The sequence below is a fragment of the Eurosta solidaginis genome, chromosome 4, assembly GCF_040869045.1.
Source record: "Eurosta solidaginis isolate ZX-2024a chromosome 4, ASM4086904v1, whole genome shotgun sequence".
Classification (NCBI taxonomy): Eukaryota; Metazoa; Arthropoda; class Insecta; order Diptera; family Tephritidae; genus Eurosta; species Eurosta solidaginis.
In genome coordinates, this window is record NC_090322.1 from 223543490 (window position 1) to 223562431 (window position 18942).

An 18942-nucleotide genomic window follows, 5' to 3' on the forward strand; every position below is an offset into this window, starting at 1 on the left:
CTTATTCTTGGATTTCACCTGGTCAAATTTGACCACAAACTTGGCTATATCAATGAAAACGGCTTGCCATAAAAAATAATAATTATTTTTTTTTTCGGAGTCGAAAAATTCCTGGTCAAAAAATTGCCCTAGGTGAAAATGTTTGAGTTCCCAGGTATCCCTATAGCAATATCATGTCGAATCATGCATACTTTTTATTTTTCGAACTTTTTCCATAAAAGTCCACATATAAAAGTAAAATCTGTATTTTTATTTTTTGAGTCCGATTTTAAAAGTCCGAGTGTAACTAGTTCTATCGGACTCAAAAAATAAAAATCCCAAAATAATTTTTATCTTGTTCCAAATATATTTAAAGTCCAAAATTAATAGATTTGCTAGGACTTATATTATAAAAGGAATAACAGTTTCAGCCCCTGATATAATGTCAAATGTATTTTGGCTACATAGTGACAATTAAATTGACCAATAAGCGAAAATAAGTGTTCGAAAGAAAGTTTTTCGAAAGGTTTATGGACCTCTACGCGTTGGCGATGGCGAGTACCGAAGAAGATTTAACGATGAGCTGTACGAGCTTTACGCAGACATCAAAATAGCCCAGCGAATTAAAATGCTATTGACGTTCCGGCTAAGAAAGTGTTTCTATTGAAACCCGCTGTTGAAGACATGAGCCCAAATTTAATTGACCTATAAAATGTAGTATACAATGATTTCACAAAATTTATTTGTAACATGAAGTATTGAAATATTAACTATTTTTAAGATACTTACCTTTTGCTAAAAATACTTACCTAATGAAATATTAACTATTTTTAAGATACTTACGTTTGCTAATATACCAACCTTTTGCAAAAATACTTACCTAATGAAATACCCTGCAAATGTGTTAAAATACTTACCTTAATGAACCACTCTCTTAACAAAGAATTTATAAATTTTTGTGTATTGTAAGTACCGTGCACTCAACTTTGTACATTCCTTTTACATACATACGAACATATAAATAGTTACCGTTTCCTAGCTGCGCAGGAGGCTGAAAATTTTACGGCTTAATATGTAAGTTTAGTTCGCTAATTACCGTCGATCGATCCGCCACTATTCGCAGAATAATTGAGTTATTTGAGTTACTTGAAACTTAAATGGTAGAATTCCCATAAAGGAAAGTAGTTTAAAAACAAAAAAGGAAATCTTTGTATACGAATTATATTGTGATCATTACAATAAAGTAAGATATATGTGGTTTAAAGTGTGAAGTAAAGTGCCGTGGTTTTTATTTGGAAGGAAGAGTATTGAAATTCCCTACCCATATACACTGAACCTTAACCACCCGCCTATAGAAGCAGAGGAAGAGAGCGGCCTCCACTCTGCTAGAAGGACCAGGTGGAAAACGATTTAAACGCTCTTGGTGTGACCAATTGGCGCCAGTTGGCAGAGAGAAGAAGCGACTGGCGCACGTTGTTGGACGGCCATAACCATTTAAACGTTCAAGCGCCAATTAAGAAAGTAATAAGTGAAAACGACAATTGCCCAACCATATGGTAATGTCACATAATGGAAACGGGTTTGACCCTGAACTGACCAACAGATCAGCTTGAGGAAGTTTTTGATGGCAGTCATGTTGACCTAATGAAAACTAAGCATAAGTCTTAGCTCGTCCAGTAAAAAGCTGCAGCTTAATCGGTTTAACAGGTACAATGCATACATGCCTTTCTGATGCATTGACGTCCCCAGAACGAGCCACTCTCTGTGCTTTGAGACTCAATAAAGAATAATCTGATCGACTGTCGTAGTATAGGAGTAATATGCTGGCGTACGGTACCGAAAGTTCTACATTCAAGTCAAGGTATAAGTGCAATCAAAAATACATTAGAAACATTTAAGCAGCGCTGCAAATTTTTTGGTGGTTCGCCATGCCCTCCGAGTGTATTTCTGACATGAAAACTTTCTTAATAAAAAAGATTAAAACAAAACAAGTATTTCAACTTAAATGGGAGCGCCAGTCAATTCCAGGCGTTTTGTCTAGACCTACATAGGTGTGCGGTATATTCGATTAGCTTACCGATTTAGAGTTTCAATAAATTATAATTTTTTGATTATAGTTAACAAAAAGTTGATTTTGCAAAAATATAGTAGACAACAATAACAACGTGAGCAGTAATAAACAATAATTGTGTGATATCAAAGCCAGTAAATATCTAATATAAGGTTTGATTTATAATCAAGATAAAATAAACCTTACGTGATTATAAATTTATATTTAGCAATATTATACCTTAAGTGATGTATTTCATAGATTTAAAACTAATAACTTTTATTTATAAAAAAAAAAAACTATGTGAGGAAATTGCAATAAAACTCGGCAGAAAGCCTTCTCCAAGTTAAAATACTTATATGCTTTCCTCACGACACCTAAGTGAGGCTCGAAATAATTAACATGAAAAGTAATTCGCAATTTAATCCGTTGACGCGGCTCATTGTTTTTAAGGGTACTATAAAATTAATGTTTTTGATAAGCTGTTAATAAAAGTTTTTGGTAAAATTTCAACATCAAAAGTTTTCATCTTTATATTTAACCCTTTTGTAGCATCGGTGCTCTTAACCATAACCATGAAGCCTCAAGCTTGTTTCAATAACAAATCTCATAAAAATTGATCGCTAGATTTCACTTCCGTACAATTTTCGAAGTACTTCGATACGTGAACCCCCTCGCGGAAATTTTCTAAATTATTTTACTCTCTTTCGCCTCAGAAATGAATTAAACATTTCAATCATTGTGGAAAAAACAAGTGTGATATCTTATCCGTCAACTGCCTGACAGGATGTTCAAGCACTTTTTCGCGTTTTGGCAGGTGATCGGTTCTATTACTTATTTTAACGTCTATCCCGAAGATATCACACTTGTCCTATCCACACTGATTTCAATCATTTTGTTTTCCTATCGGAACTGTTTCTCCTTTTGTTGCATTTTCACCGGTGTCCTGAATAAAGTGTAAGGTTTCAAGTTTCGCGGTCAACGTGGTGTGGTGGTGGCGTTCTCCTGGGTTCACACCTCAGGCAAAGCAACATCAAAGTTTTAGAAACAAGGTTTTTCAATTAGAAGAAAGTAAGCGGGGTCGCCCCTCGGCAGTGATTTGGAAAGCATTTCGAGCGTGTTTCTGGCATGAAAAGCATCCAAGTGAAAACTCATCTTGCAGGTGCCGTTCGGAGTAGGTATAAAACATGTATGTCCCGTACCGCCAATTTGTAGGAAAAATTAAAAGGAGCACGATGCGAATTGGAAGAGAATATCGGCCTAAAATCTCTGCGGAGATTATCGCGCCTCCATTTATTTGTTTTATTTTTATTCAAGTTTCGCCCCGAAAGCAAGATTTCCAAGTACGAATGTTTTTTTTTTTTTTAATTTTCACGATCCCTGCACCACGTATTGAATATTTTTTTTACCCATGCTGCATTGTCATAGGGTTTTGAAATATGTTCCAAGCTTCAAGTACCTTGCTCCACGGGAAGTTACTCAAAAATCGATCAAGAGATTTAAAATGCTGTAACTAAATTTTCTAAATATCTCCAAATATTTCGATCCCTTTCCCATACAGAAAAATTATTTTATCCTAAATATTACAACCCAATAGGTTCCTAAGATTCGTTTAAAGTTTCAGGTTTGTAGGTTGACAGGAGGCTCCTTAAAACTCGAAAGCAAAATTCCCAAACTCGGAAGGCTTTTTTTAATTTTCACGATCCCTGCGCCACCTAAAGAAATAAATGTAAGGCGCAATAACCTCCGAAGAGATTTAAGGCCGAGATTCTCTTCCAATTATTTTTTCCTAGTTAACATATTTTTCTTCAAGTTGCGTAGTCATCGAATTCATAATTACATACAGAGTCCAAAGGCAAATCTATCATTATAAATCTATTTGAGTTCACAAGTCATGTTTATAATGGATTTAGAGAAAATTTTCACACCGATCATATTTATACTGATTTCAGTAAAGCATTTGGCAAAGTCTCGACCTGGCTTCCAATTTGTGGGGCAATTCTTGTTCTGTGGAACGGTGATATGAAACAAAATTTCAAACAAAAATTTATTCAAATGCATGGAAATTTTTTCCGTTTCAGAGAACCAGAATTCCCACCCCTCCTGTAACTAAAGTTTTTTTTACCACATTAGTTAGACCGATATTAGAATCACATCAATAGTCTGGAGTCCGCAGATAGACTAGAATCAATACAAAAGCAACTTTTATTTTTCTTTTTAAGGAAGTTTCATTGAGACTAGTCGGTTGAAGCTTTTCAATCTTTCAGCTCTTGGAAGTCGTAGAGAAATGCTATATGTAATATTTATGGCTTAACTTCTCAATGTATTGATTTCTAGCCCTTTTCTTTTGAACGAAGTAAACTTCTACGCCCCATCACGAGCGTCAAGCCATTACACACCTCTTCTTTTATGTTCTCTGCACTGCCGAACTAATTTCGATTTAAATGAACCTTTTCGGCGTTTGTGAATTATTTTAATTAACATCCGAATTCATTTGATATAACGGAGTCACTTTTTACTATAAATAAAACTGTCCTATCCTATCTTAACTCGTAACAAAATAAAAAAATAAAAATTTTAAAAATCTTTACGTACTAAAAATGTTCACTAGTTTAATGTGGTGTATGTATAACTTCTAGCTGTAATGTATAATACTCAGCCGAAGATTTTTATTCTGTAGCTGAGCAGTTTTAGATCTCGACGCTTAGCAATCCTTCGCCTATCAACAACTCGGCAGAAACAAAATCCGTGCGTCATGCGCATGCTCTCCTCGTGTCTATTAGGCGAGCTTTTGAGGTTGGATTTATTCTTATTATTATTATTACGAATCTTAAATCAAATATTTTATTTTAAGAGTGAACTAAGTCACACCTTGGACACTCCCGGATGTAAGTAAATTGTGAGTCATTACCACAGAAAGTTTTTGCTGGTCTAACTAAAATTAGAACTTTAATCACAAAAATTTACCAAAACAATAATTAAAACTAGATTTCACCAAAAGTAGGCACTTTAAAATCGTTTCAACGTTTCAAGATTACACAATTTGAGTTGTTCATGGCATGAAAAATCACTTTCAGTGCAAATTAAATGATTAATTACCCAATGTACCGCACGAGGAGTAGAAAAATTTAATTTTCTTTGGTGACTGAGTGTAATCACCACGAAGTAAATCAGTTTCCATTGCCTTTATTTAACACAGACAAATCAAAATTATAGTTATCAGTTATAAAATTTCAAAAACGAAAACTTTTTAATTACTATTAACCGTTATCTTATTCAGTAGCACATTTTCCGTTCGACAAGTGTAAATTAATCTCTTAAACTTGGAATAAATAACACTAACGTCAAGCCAATGATAAATCAGTTAATAAAATGCCAATAAATAATCTTTGCAACACTTTAATCAGCGTTAACAAATATTCTTAACATAAGTAAATACACACACACACATATATATTAGGGTGGGTCGATTTGTATGGACGAAAGTTAACCGATATCGCGCCATCGATTTTTCGATAGGATATTGACTGAGAAAAAAAAATTTCCACTACGCATACCCAAAAAAATAAATTTCGAGCCTGCGAAATTTAATTTTTTTGACTTTTTTTCGACTTTGATTTTTAAGGTGTTTTCATGTATACCCTGTCCGACCCAAAAATGTCCGCTAAAAACGTTGGCGATAACAGTTTTTTGAAAAAACAAATATTTTTGAAAATTTTTTTAGTAGGTCATGAAAAAAAACTTAAAAATCAAAGTCGAAAAAGTCAAAAAAATGAAATTTCACAGGCTCGAAAATTATTTTTTTGGGTATGCGTAGTAGAATTTTTTTTTCCTGAGCCCAAATCCTATCGAAAAATCGATGGCGCGATATCGGTTAATAAATCGACCTAGTCTAATGTATATACATATATACAAATTACATTTATTACTTTTATGTGAAATAAGTGTATCCCCTGAAGCTCAGAAATATCTTGGATTCAGTTTATATATCCAAAGAATGCTATAGCGCAAATTCTAACAAGAGAAAATACAGTAGATTCGTCTTAACTTACCCACAAGTTCTCTGTTAATGTGAAATTAAAAAAATTCTAAAGAAAAACATATCGTGGGACCTTCCTCATCCTCTGTTCACAAGTGGTACTCTTTATTCTTTCATTTGACTTATTTTTTCAATCTCAAAGTCTACTAAATTTTAAACCAGTCATCAGCTTAAGCTATTTTTTTTTGCCCAAACTTAAAACCCCTCAATTTTCTACTCTGTTTTCTAGTATTATTGGGTTTAAATTCTAAACATAGTTTAACAATACACCTAAAATCACCAAATTGTTTTAAAACTAAACCCAAAAAGTTTAAAAAACCAAAAAACCATGTAAACCTTTCTGGTTTTAAAACAGAGTCAAAAAGATTGAAAAATCTGAAAATTTATACTCATACACATTTCTGATTTATTTACAAAACCAAGCGAATTCAGTTCCAGATTTTGTTAACCCTGCAGCTGATTGCTTCTGCTTCATTATTTTCCATACAACGCCTTGTACTACAATATGTCAGTTAATCGAAATCAAGGAAAATTTAATTTTGACTTGACATTCTTCTGCACTGCGAATTAGTTGAATTCGCTTTGCCACCACCACCAAACTTAGACTTTCTACTGGTGATAATTACATTCAAACTTAATATCCCTGTTCGGGATCAAACAAATATTTGAACTATCTTGAACTGAGCTGTTCAAAATTTTTAAATTTTGAATTAAAATTTTGTTCAGTGCTACCATGGTTCAACTATATGGTTGGCTCATCTCTACAGCAACAACATACGTTTATTCAGATTGTCAAAATTTGTGTGTCGGTGTTAGGCGAACGAAATGGAATAAACACATAAAACTTTGCAATTTTTGTGTGTTGTGAGAAAGCATTGTCAATGTGTTGGTTACACTTTGAGTTTGCCGTCTCCTTTCGACAATCCCTACTGCAATGAAATGAAAAAAAAAAAAATTAAATCAGCTGATGTGATGAGCCAACCATATAGTTGAGCCATGAGTGCTACAAAATTTTTAAAAAAATTTTAGTTGTCATCTTCTTATGGTGATTTCTTTACTACACCAAAATGTTCACCACTTTCAGGGCAAATATTTTTAAGATTCTCCCTTCGCCCTGTGAAATTGTAGCCACTTAAAATGTTCAGTGCCCCCTGCATGACTTGAAAAGAACAAAGATTGTAACCCTGTCACGTAATCAGCTATTTCTTCGCGCCAAATAAACAAAAACTTTCGCAAATTATATTTATTCAAATAAAATTCATTTTAGTATACTGTGTTAATTTGTCAATGTGATTCATCAGCTGATTGACAGTTCGAATTTGTATCTCTTATCTTGAATATGTAATGAGAAAAGGGAGAAAAGAATGCAAACCGTCCATAAATATTAGTGAATCAGATCTTTTCAGACGCATGATCTTCTTATTGGCTACTTCCTTCCTTTCTGGGCCCTTCTCATCGGTAATTTTCATTCGCCGCTGCTGAGTCTTAATGACTGCCTTTTTTCCACGGATTTATCCAAGAATTTTTGCCGATTTGTGTCTCTCGCACAAAATCCTTCATATGACCTTAAATGTGACATTAACAAAGCTGGTTTCGGGGACATAAAGCGCAGTTGCGTGCCTTCAAATCGTAGTTCCCTTCAAATCGTAGTTCCCTCATCATCAAAAAAAGGCTTGATTATTAACCGAATTTGCCGATGAAACTCGTCAGCATTCCATTAAATAGATTATGTCAGAGTAGACTTGCCAAGTTACTTAACCATTCAATTCCAGCGTTGTTCAAAATAATGCGACTATACTGTAGGTAGCAGCAAGTGATCGTAATTGAGAACAAAAGCGTGCCGATTTGCGTATCAATTCATAAATATTTACTTTGTAAGCTATTTCGATTTGCTCATAATTGATATTCATTTGTTGTATTCCTATTGATAGCTACAACGAACGAAGCATATCCATAAGGGGACGTAATTAAACAAATTACAACGCGCACCTGTCGGATGTCATCATAGAACTCTGTACAAAAAATTTTTATAATATAAACACAGTTGTGAATACGAAAAAAGCTGCACAAATTAATAAAAAAAACTGTCATCATCCATTTTGCTTTCACTCATGAAGTGTTAAAGTTTTCATGCCTAAAAAGATGTTGGTCTATATAAAATAGTGTTTCACATTTTTCCCGAAGGCATCAGAAAGGTACTACGTATTGGTGCAACATGCTGCCAAAAACTTACTCGGTTTTTTCGATTTCGGAGTAAATAAACTGTGGAAAGTCTAATACCGTCTTCACACAGAATCTTAATCGAATCACAATCCTATTTAATGAAACAATTAGGTTCCCTTTTCATACAGGGCCTTTTGCTTCATTAAGCGAACATTTATCAGCAGCCCAAAAAAAATATTAAGTTTTTACAAAAAATAGGATAATGGAAAGCAGCCGTTTCCTTCTTAACTATGTATACATAAATACAATCAAAATAAAATATATGCGCAACTACCCATAGATGTTGCACCTAACCAAATATGTGCCTATTTTCGAAAAAAGCCATATTACCTTTTGCAGCAAATGCACCGAAAATTTAATTTTGAATATTTTCGTTTTTTTTTTATTTTTCGTAAATTTTTGCAAAACCAGTAAAGCAATAATGTGTGAAATTGGCACAATAATGGAAATTTGATTTGTTATATGAAATCTTAACCTTTGCCCAGGGAGCAAAATTTTCTAGGACACCAAAGTTGCAACTCCTACTGATTTGATGCAAATTGAGCACAGGGCTTTTGTTACCCCTTAATTTTTAAGTGGAAAATTCCTGGATTGAAGGTCCGGGAAAAGCTACATCAAATTCTTTAGAAAAAAAGTTATTTCAATTAGAAAACAAAATTTCTATGCAGTGTTGCGCCTCGGCAATGATTTTGGAAACTAAACGAAATAAAAGCCTCGTGCTCTTTTTAATTTTTCCTACAAATAGGCGGTCCCTGTTTTATATCGACTCCGAACGTCATCTGCAAGACAGATGAGTTTTCACTGAAGAGCTTTTCATGGCAGAAATAACCTCGGAGTGTTTACCAAATCACTGCCAAGAGGAGACTCCGCTTAGAAAACCTTTTTTCTAATTGAAAAAACTTGTTTCTAAATTTTTGGTGTTGCTTCGCTCGAGAAAGTAGGGGGAGCACGGTACCACCGCAACACCACGGGGGCCGACAACCACTCCAAATATATTTCTACCATGAAAAGCATCTCAGCGAAAATGGATCTGCTTGCAGATTTCTTTCGGAGTTGGGATAAAACACAAAGATATCGTCCCGAAAATTTATAGAAAAAACTAAAAAATAGTACTAATTGGAAGAGAAGTTTGGCCTTAATCTCCTCGGTTATTTTCGCACCTTGTATATGTATATTTGGTCTATTTTAATGCTCCATACTTTTCGAAATTGGTTTACATAGTTTAATTTTTTTCTTAAATTAAACAAAATGAATAAAAGGAGAATACCTAAAAAAATGTGGTAATAATTTTTGCTGCTAGTTTCTTGCTCCAAGCTGTATGCACTCTTAAATGGTTGCACATGTTCTTCTGTCTGAAGTGTTATTTCAGAAGCTATTAGACAAAATTTTCTATATTTGTCTCATGTATAAAGCAATTGAAAGAAATACAAAGTGTGATTTCTTTTATAAAAAAGGTGCTTCATTATAGAGAGAACAGGTCTGGATTAGTTATATCTATGACCAAATAGGCAAGGGCCTATGTTCGTGCATTGCATAGAGGGCCCGTTCGTTTAAGTGGGAGAAACGTTTTCAAACTCCTCTATTTGTTTTTTTTTTTCGGGTGAGGCGCTGAAGACGTGGCATCGCAGCTGGCATATTCGAAATAACCGCGTTTCCGGGACTAGAAAACTTGGTCTTCAAGAGCTTTATATTGACGCTACCCATTTTTTCCTCTCTGTACGGTTTCTACAAAGTTGCTAATTGATTAACACCTTTCTGGGTAGCTCAGCAATTTACTATACGCTCATTTCATTTCAAGACAACCGGTCCGCGCGGGACATCACTTTTGATTTCAATGAAATTTTAATATGTATGTTGTTCTATGGTCAAAATAAAGAAACACGTGTTTTTTTTTGCCTCATACAAATTTTTTTTCGGATTAATCGACAATTGAATTCGATAAAATGCAATTGATATTTTATTCACCTATTTTTTCAACTGTCAATAACTTTGTCAAGAATTAACCGATTCTCATTCCTCATTCATTTCTTCGAAATGTTCGTTATTACATTTACTTTTATCTAAATTTATAAACAATAGCATTTAGTTAAAATTTTTTTTTTTTTTTTGTATTTAGTAAAAATGTATGTCTTTTCAAAAATTAATATTTCAAAAAAGGGTATTTTTTTTATTTAAACTTTTTCTATATTGAGCGAACAGTTTATATTTCAACTTGGCTAAATGCCCATTAGCCAAAATTCGTTGTTTTCGAAATATGAATTTTTGAATATTAAACTTTTTTTCGCCCATATATTGATGCAATACATATCAGCATACAACGCGATCAATGCCAAATGCTTCAGAATTAATAACCATATAACATTTATTATTGAAAACATTCATTTGTTGTTATTTTTGAGGATTACAGTGATTTTTTAATAAATCGGCGGCATCGTAGCAGCAGTATAGAATGAAGAAAGGCATGGTTCAACTATATGGTTGGCTCATCTGTACAATAAAACAAGTAAGAACGGGACTGTCTTCGGCTGTGCCGAAGACTTCATACCTTTCATGAATGGAGCTGAACAATAATCTTATCCCGTTCGTAATCTCCGAATAATCGGATGTATAAGATAAGAAATATATAGTGAACAGATCTGCATACCTTAACGATTTTTAAGATAAATATAAAATAAAAAACAGGTAGGTACTTTGTGTGAGGATGCAAAGTTTCTGGTTTTTTGTGGTCTGGGTGTAAAAACTATGACTGCGAATCACGTATTTCAACAATATATGACGTAAACGTAACTATTTGATGAAATTTGATGAATTTTGAAGCTTCTAGCCGTAAAAAAGGGGCAAAAATGACAGTTTATATGAAGTATATAATATATATACCACCGATCTCTATGATTTTTTCAGACAACAATATATGCTATATACGTAAGCATATGGTGAAATTTGAAGCGTCTAGCTGTTAAAAAGGGGCAGAAATTGCGCAAAGTTTCTTAACTGAACAATCGGTTGTATGAGATATATACTATATATACCATCGATCTCAATGATTTTTTCAGACAACAATATATGCTATACACGTAAGCATTTGGTGAAAGTTGAAGCTTCTAGCTGTTAAAATGGGGAAGAAATTGCGCAAAGTTTCTTATCTGAACAATCGGTTGTATGGGATATATACTATATATACCACCGGTATCTATGATTTTCTCAGACAACAATATATGCTATACACGTAAGCATTTAGTGAAATTTGAACATATCTAAACGATTTTTAAGATAAATATAAAATAAAAAATAGGTAGTAATCTGTGTGAGGATGCAAAGCTGCACCTTTTTTGTGGTCTGCATGTAAAAACTATGACTACGAATCACGTATTTCAAAAATATATGACGTAAACGTAACTATTTGATGAAATTTGATGAATTTGGAGCTTCTAGCCGTAAAAAAGGGGCAAAAATGAGAGTTTATATGAAGTATATAATATATATACCACCGATCTCTATGATTTTTTCAGACAACAATATATGCTATATACGTAAGCATTTTGTGAAATTTGAAGCTTCTAGCTGTTAAAACGGGGCAGAAATTGCGCAAAGTTTCTTATCTGAACAATCGGTTGTATGAGATATATACTATATATACAACCGATCTCTATGATTTTTTCAGACAACAATATATGCTATATACTTAAGCATTTGGTGAAATTTGAAGCTTCTAGCTGTTAAAATGGGGTAGAAATTGCGAAAAGTTTCTTATCTGAACAATCGGTTGTATGAGATATATACTATATATACAACCGATCTCTATGATTTTTTCAGACAACAATATATGCTATATACGTAAGCAATCGGTGAAATTTGAAGCTTATAGCTGTTAAAATGGGGTAGAAATTGCGAAAAGTTTCTTATCTGAACAATCGGTTGTATGAGATATATACTATATATACAACCGATCTCTATGATTTTTTCAGACAACAATATATGCTATATACGTAAGCAATCGGTGAAATTTGAAGCTTATAGCTGTTAAAATGGGGTAGAAATTGCGAAAAGTTTCGGTTGTATGAGATATATACTATATATACAACCGATCTCTATGATTTTTTCAGACAACAATATATGCTATATACGTAAGCAATCGGTGAAATTTGAAGCTTATAGCTGTTAAAATGGGGTAGAAATTGCGAAAAGTTTCTTATCTGAACAATCAGTTGTATGAGATATATACTATATATACAACCGATCTCTATGATTTTTTGAGATAACAATATATGCTATATACGTAAGTATTTGGTGAAATTTGAAGCTTCTAGCTGTTAAAATGGGGCTAAAATTTGCGAAAATATATATATATATATATACTATATATATATACTATATATACCACCGATCTTTATGATTTTTTCAGACAACAACATATGCTATATACCTAAGCATTCGTTGAAATTTGAAGCCTCTAGCTCTTAAAATGGGGCAGTAATTACGAAAAGTTCCTTATCTGAACAATCGGTTGTGCGGGATATATACTATATATACGACCGATCTCATCAATTTTTTCAGGCAACAATATGTGCAATATACGAAAGTATATGGTGAAGTTTGAAGCTTCAATCTGTTAAATTGGGTAAGATATTACAAAAATCCTCTTTTTCTGAAAAATCGGTTGTATGGAGGATATATGCTATAGTGGTCCGATCCGGTCGGTTCCGACAAATGTCTAATCGGACACCCAAATACACCCGCTCACCAAATTTTATCAAGATATCTCAAAAATTGAGGGACTAGTTTGCATACAAACAGACAGACGGACAGACGGACAGACGGGCATGGCTAAATCAACTCAGCTCTTCAACCTGATTATTTCGGTATACTTAATGGTGTGTCTATCTATTTTCCTTTAAGGACTTACAATTTTCGGTTTCGTGACGAAATTAATATACCATTTCATTTTCATGAAAGGTATAAAAATATGTCTGTTAAAATTGTCAAAATCTGTGTATTGGTGTTGGTGCGAATGGTATGGAATGGAAACATAAAACTTAGGGTTTTTGTATGTGTAAGAAAATGTTGCCAATGTGTTGGTTTCATTTTGAGTTTGCCATCTGCTTTTGACAATCCCATTGACCATGCAATGAAATAAATAAAATCAGCTGATGAGATGAGCCAACTATATAATTGAACCATGGAAGAAAGGCATATAGAAGTTATTGACAGTTGAAAAAATAGGTGAATAAAATATCGATTGCATTTAATCGAATTCAATTGCCGATAAATCCGAAAAAAAAATTTGTATGAGGCAAAAAAAAACACGTGTTTCATTATTTTGACCAAAGAACAACATATTAAAATTTCATCGAAATCAAAAATCATGTCCCGAGCGGACCGGTTGTCTTGAAATGGAATGAGCCTATAATATTTTCCGCAGTGAATTGGTTCATTCCTTGTTTGAACATTTTTCGATTCTGGCTACATAGGAAGAAATAAAGGAAGTTGTATGATCTATTCCATTCTATGAAGATATTATTGAAGAAACCGTTGTGAGAAAGCAGCATAAGTATGCTACCTCGCGAAAGCTTCTAGTGTTCGTTTTTCGCAGTCTAGTTACTCTATTAGTAATAGCCTAGCCGTCGTGTCCAAAATCAGCCTATCTCGTACATTAGTTTTAGGTTTTAGGCATTCACTATTCGTTGGCTATGTTGTTTTTGCATGAATATTGTCATGAGCAATGTCATGAAGTCTTCACCACTTCAGAAGCCTCAATGCAAACTTTCCGTATGATTCCCTTATTCAATCTATTGCATTTTTTAGGCGTCCATTATATTATTATTTGAATTCAATAATTCATCATAGTCCTTTAAACATTTTCCCTGGATCCCATAAAAAACGGCTTTGTATTCATAAGTACTGCGCTGCAAATATATATGAGCCTATTTTAAAATTATTTGAATTATCTCTGGCATCTGCGTTATTCCCGACACTTTGGAAACAGTCCTTTATTATAAAAAAAAAAATAAATGTAAGGCGCGATAACCTCCGAAGAGATCTAAGGCCGAGCTTCTCTTCCAATTTGCGTCGTGCTCCTCTTGATTTTCCCTACAAATTGGCCGGACGGGACCTACATGTTTTATGCCGACTCCGAACGGCATCTGCAAGGCAGATGAGTTTTCACTGAGAGCTTTTCATGGCAGAAATACACTCGGAGCGCTTGCCAGTCACTGCCAAGGGGCGACCCCGCTTAGAAAAATTTTCTTCTAAATGAAAAACCTTATTTCTAAAATTTTGATGTTGCTTTGCCTGGGAGTTGAACCCAGGGCATACGGTGTGATGGCGGAGCACGCTACCATCACACCACGGTGGCCGCCACCTTTATTATACCCTTGCATAAAAAAGGTAGTAGGTCGAACGTCGAGAACTACAGGGGCATTGCTAAACTTTCAGATATGTCTAAAATTTTTCAACAGATTGTTACCAGTCAACTTCAATATCAGTGCAGTTCCCTTTTATCTCCATGCCAACACCGTTTCATAAGTCAAAGGTCAACCACTACCAACTTGCTCGTATTTACGTCTACAGTTATGGAAGGATTTTTAGCTAACAAGCAAACTGACGTCATCTATACTGATTTCAGTAAGGCGTTCGATACCGTCAACCATGAGCTACTAATTCATAAGCTGTATTTATCCGTTTCGCCTTTTAAACTGGCTGACTATCTATCTTTGTAACAGGTCCCAGGTTTGGAGTTTCCTCCGGTGTACGTCAAGGAAGTCACCTAGGCCTTTGCTCTTTACCCTGTTTATAAACGACTTATCACAGATTATATTGCATTTCCATACTATAATGTATGCAGATGATTTACAACTTTGCTACACTTATTGCGGATACGGGTTCCTTAAACCTTCTTCAGGCCCATTTAGACCCGTTCCAATGTTGGCGCTCAACAAATTTACTAGTTTTAAATTGCTCTAAATGTAAGCATATGACTTTTCACCGTGTGAAACCAGTTTTGAATCCTTATACACTAGATGGCACCCCTTTGCAGCGTATATATATTTCAAATGATTTAGGTGTCCCTTTTGATCCGAAACTGAGTTTTAACATGCATATTTCATCTATAGCCAACAAGGCGTAGGGTGTACTTGGATTTGTTAAAAGGTAGGCTAAATAATTTAATGACCCGTACCCCACTAAGGCTCCTACACATCGCTGGTCCGTCCAATACTTGAGTATTGCTCATGCGTTTGGTGTCCTATCTCTCAATATCTTATAAAGCGTATTGAATCTGTACAAAAGCAATTTCTGATATTTGCATTACGTGGTCTTAATTGGGACTCAAATCTTCGCCTACCACCATACAGAAGTAGGCTTCTTCTTATTAACTTACCCACTCTAGAAAATCGCAGAATTTTACTTGGGGTATTGTTTATCCGGCAGACATCACTCACACTTCGATCACGGAGCTAGTGGTGCCGGGCTTGGTGATCGATACCAAGATCGAGTGGGCAGTGAAGACGTTTTCTAAGTATATTCCCGGCCATGCTACAAGTCTCAAGTAGGGCGGTCGTGGAATGGCTTAAAATAATATTCGATGGGTGCATAAGACTGAATCAAGTACCGCACTCTTGGAGAACTGCTCGTGTAGCTTTTCTACCAAAGGCGGGGAAGATCGGTCACGTGTATCCCAAAGACTATAGACCCATCAGCCTAACATCATTTCTGCTCAAAACCTTTGAGAGGCTGATAGATGTGTACATAAAGTCCAACGTGGATGAAAAGCTGCTCTCCACAACACAGCATGCGTACACCAAACGCAAGTCGGTAGACACCGCATTGCATAGGGTGGTAATAAGTATAGAGGAATCCCTGGAATATAAGGAGTATGCTCTTGGAGTCTTCTTGGACATTGCCGGGGCTTTCAATAATGTTGCAAAATGGGCGATTATGGATGGTCTTAATTACATTAAAGTACATCCTGCCTTAATCAGATGGATCGGCTGCATGTTAAATTGCAAAAAGATTACATCACAATGGGGATTGTACGAGGCCACGAAATCAGTGGATAGGGGCACGCCGCAGGGAGGGGTGCTATCACCTCTGCTGTGGACACTGGTCATCAACCAACTGCTCAGGCAATTCGATGAGGGACCCGTAAAACTTACGGCTTACGCAGATGACGTTGCAATTGTCATAAGTGGAAAATGCCTTCCAACGATTAGTTCTTTGATGGATCGGGCGCTTCGGGATATTCATACCTGGGCATCTAATGTCGGGCTGAAAGTCAATGCGGAGAAGACGGATATGGTCTTGTTTACAAAGAGGTACAAGGTCCCAAATTGGACCAGGCCTAAGTTAGGAGCGGTGACCTTACAGGAGAAACCTTGCACAAAATATCTAGGAATCATCCTAGACAGTAAGCTGTCATGGAAGCTCAACGTGGAGGAGAGGGTCAAGAAGGCCTCAACGGCACTCTATGCATGTAAAAGAATGCTGGGGTGTACGTGGGGCCTATCGCCCTCTCTTTCTCATTGGGTTTTTACAGCGATTGTAAGCCCTATTCTATACTATGGAGTTCTTGTTTGGTGGAAAGCCACACAAAAAAACAACATACCTCAAAAAATTAGAGGGGGTATGCAGACTATCGATGCTTTGCATTACGGGAGCCCTGAAAGCAACCCCGACGGCTGCACTGTATGCCATTCTACACATTCCACCTGTAGACCTGGTAGCAAAGAACAAAGCGTTAACGACCGCAAGCAGGCTCGATGCTTCGGGCAGCTTGAGCGCCGACCATATGGCCATAGTAGTATAGCGTCCTCAGTCACAAGACGAACAGACTACATGATTCCCTACCTGCACTTTGAGGGAGATCTTAAGGCCACAATAGAGGTGGACGGTTGGCGCAAGGGTGCGCAAATGGCGGACGAGGCGATACATGTGTACACCGATGGTTCAAAAATAGTGGAAGGAGTAGGGTCTGCGGTATACTGCGCTGATCCGGAATTAAGCAGATCCTACAGGCTGCCGGATTACTGTAGCGTTTTCCAAGCGGAAATATTAGCCGTAACCAAAGCAGTAGAAACCCTGGAAGAGAATAGCTTAAGCTGCAACCGTGTTAACTTTTATATTGACAGTCAAACGGCAATTAAGGCAATAATCTCGCATAGCACAGCATCTAAATGCGTGTTAGAGTGTAAGCAGTCTCTGGAGAGAATCGGGACGGGGATAAGCATACATCTATATTGGGTCCCAGGGCATATGGGAATAGATGGGAATGAAAAAGCGGACGAATTAGCTAAAAAGGGCGCATCCCTTGAAGCTTGCTCCGTAGACGTCCCAATTAGATTGGGCGAGATTAAGCGAAGGCGAGAGGTGCACATGATCGACCAAGCAGAAAAGGCGTGGGTTCAAGCGCGGGGCTGTAAAGTGTCGAAGATTATGTGTAGGTCTTACAACCTTAGACTAACACAGTTGCTTCTATCATTAAAAAGAGAGGACTGTAGACTCATGACGGGTATTCTGACTGGACACTGCCTTCTGGCGTCACATGCCTTTAAATTAGGCTTGGTCAGTGATAGCAGGTGTAGGAAGTGCGGGTTGGAGGAGGAAACGATCGAGCACGTTCTGTGCTCGTGCCCTGCACTTGCCAGGCTAAGACTCCAGCTATTAGGAGTGATACAGCTGTCAGATCTAGAAGCAGCAAGTGGCTTAAGTCCTAGGAAGCTTCTAGTATTTGCCAAGAGGACGGAGTTATTTTATAACATAGGTCCTGGTTTTTGATAGGGTTTTTCAGTTTGGTCGTTAAAACAAACTTCTGGTAACACTACGGACTCAATCAGTCTATGTGAGGTCCTCATGGACCGGCCAGTTCAACCTACCTACCTACCATTGTTTATCCATAAGCACATTATTGGAGAAATCGACTCAAAAGGCCTAAGCCGATTGAATTTTGCCTTTTTTTTTTTGCTTTATGTACCTTTTAATTTCCCCTTTTGTCGTCGAGACTTTGCTAAAAATAATCTTCTGCTTATCTAGTACTCGCACTACAATGACTTGTATAGCTGTATTAGTCTTGAATGTACTTTTGCCACTTTCGCTCACGATATAACGACCTGTACTATTAGTTTCGAATGTTCATTTGCTGCTTTACACACTGCCATACTCTTGTGTTTGACCTGATATTTTAAATGAAATAAATAAATAATTAACTATTAACCTCGTTGCATGCAGTTCGCGTGTTCCCTCTACTGGGCATCCGGCTCCTTTATGAGCACGTTGCGTCAGCCCCCTTATGGACACCGAGATCCTTTCTGAGCACCTCGCGTAAGCTCCCTTCTGAGCTATTCACGATGGCCCCCCACTGGGCACACTTATAAAAATTCTTAAATAACATTGTTACTTTCTGTATATTGTAATTGAAATTGGAATGCATTTATATACATATAATTTACTTTAATTCTTGGCTTGTAAGTTTATGTACGTAATTTTCTTGTAATTGAATCTATTATTCTTAGCAGTCGACCATTTCATGCATTGAAGGATGTTTTGCTGTAGCTTTTCCGAAGTCCAACGCTTGCCGGAGAGTGACAAAACTTACATTACACTTTTTATAGCTTTCCATCCGTTTTATCAATGATAAAGTTGAATTATCAGTTTAATGAAC

At 36.0% G+C, this 18942-nt stretch overlaps 1 protein-coding gene across 1 annotated transcript in view; it reads right to left on the reverse strand.

Moving 5' to 3' along the window:
• LOC137251015 (peptide transporter family 1-like) overlaps positions 1-5368 on the reverse strand; it is a 43904-nt gene extending 38536 nt beyond the window's left edge. Inside the window, exon 1 of the mRNA XM_067784856.1 lies at positions 5129-5368. Coding sequence (XP_067640957.1) covers positions 5129-5210 — 82 coding nt within the window. The 5' untranslated portion in view covers positions 5211-5368. The remainder of the gene's footprint in view (positions 1-5128) is intronic.
• Positions 5369-18942: the final 13574 nt, after the last annotated feature.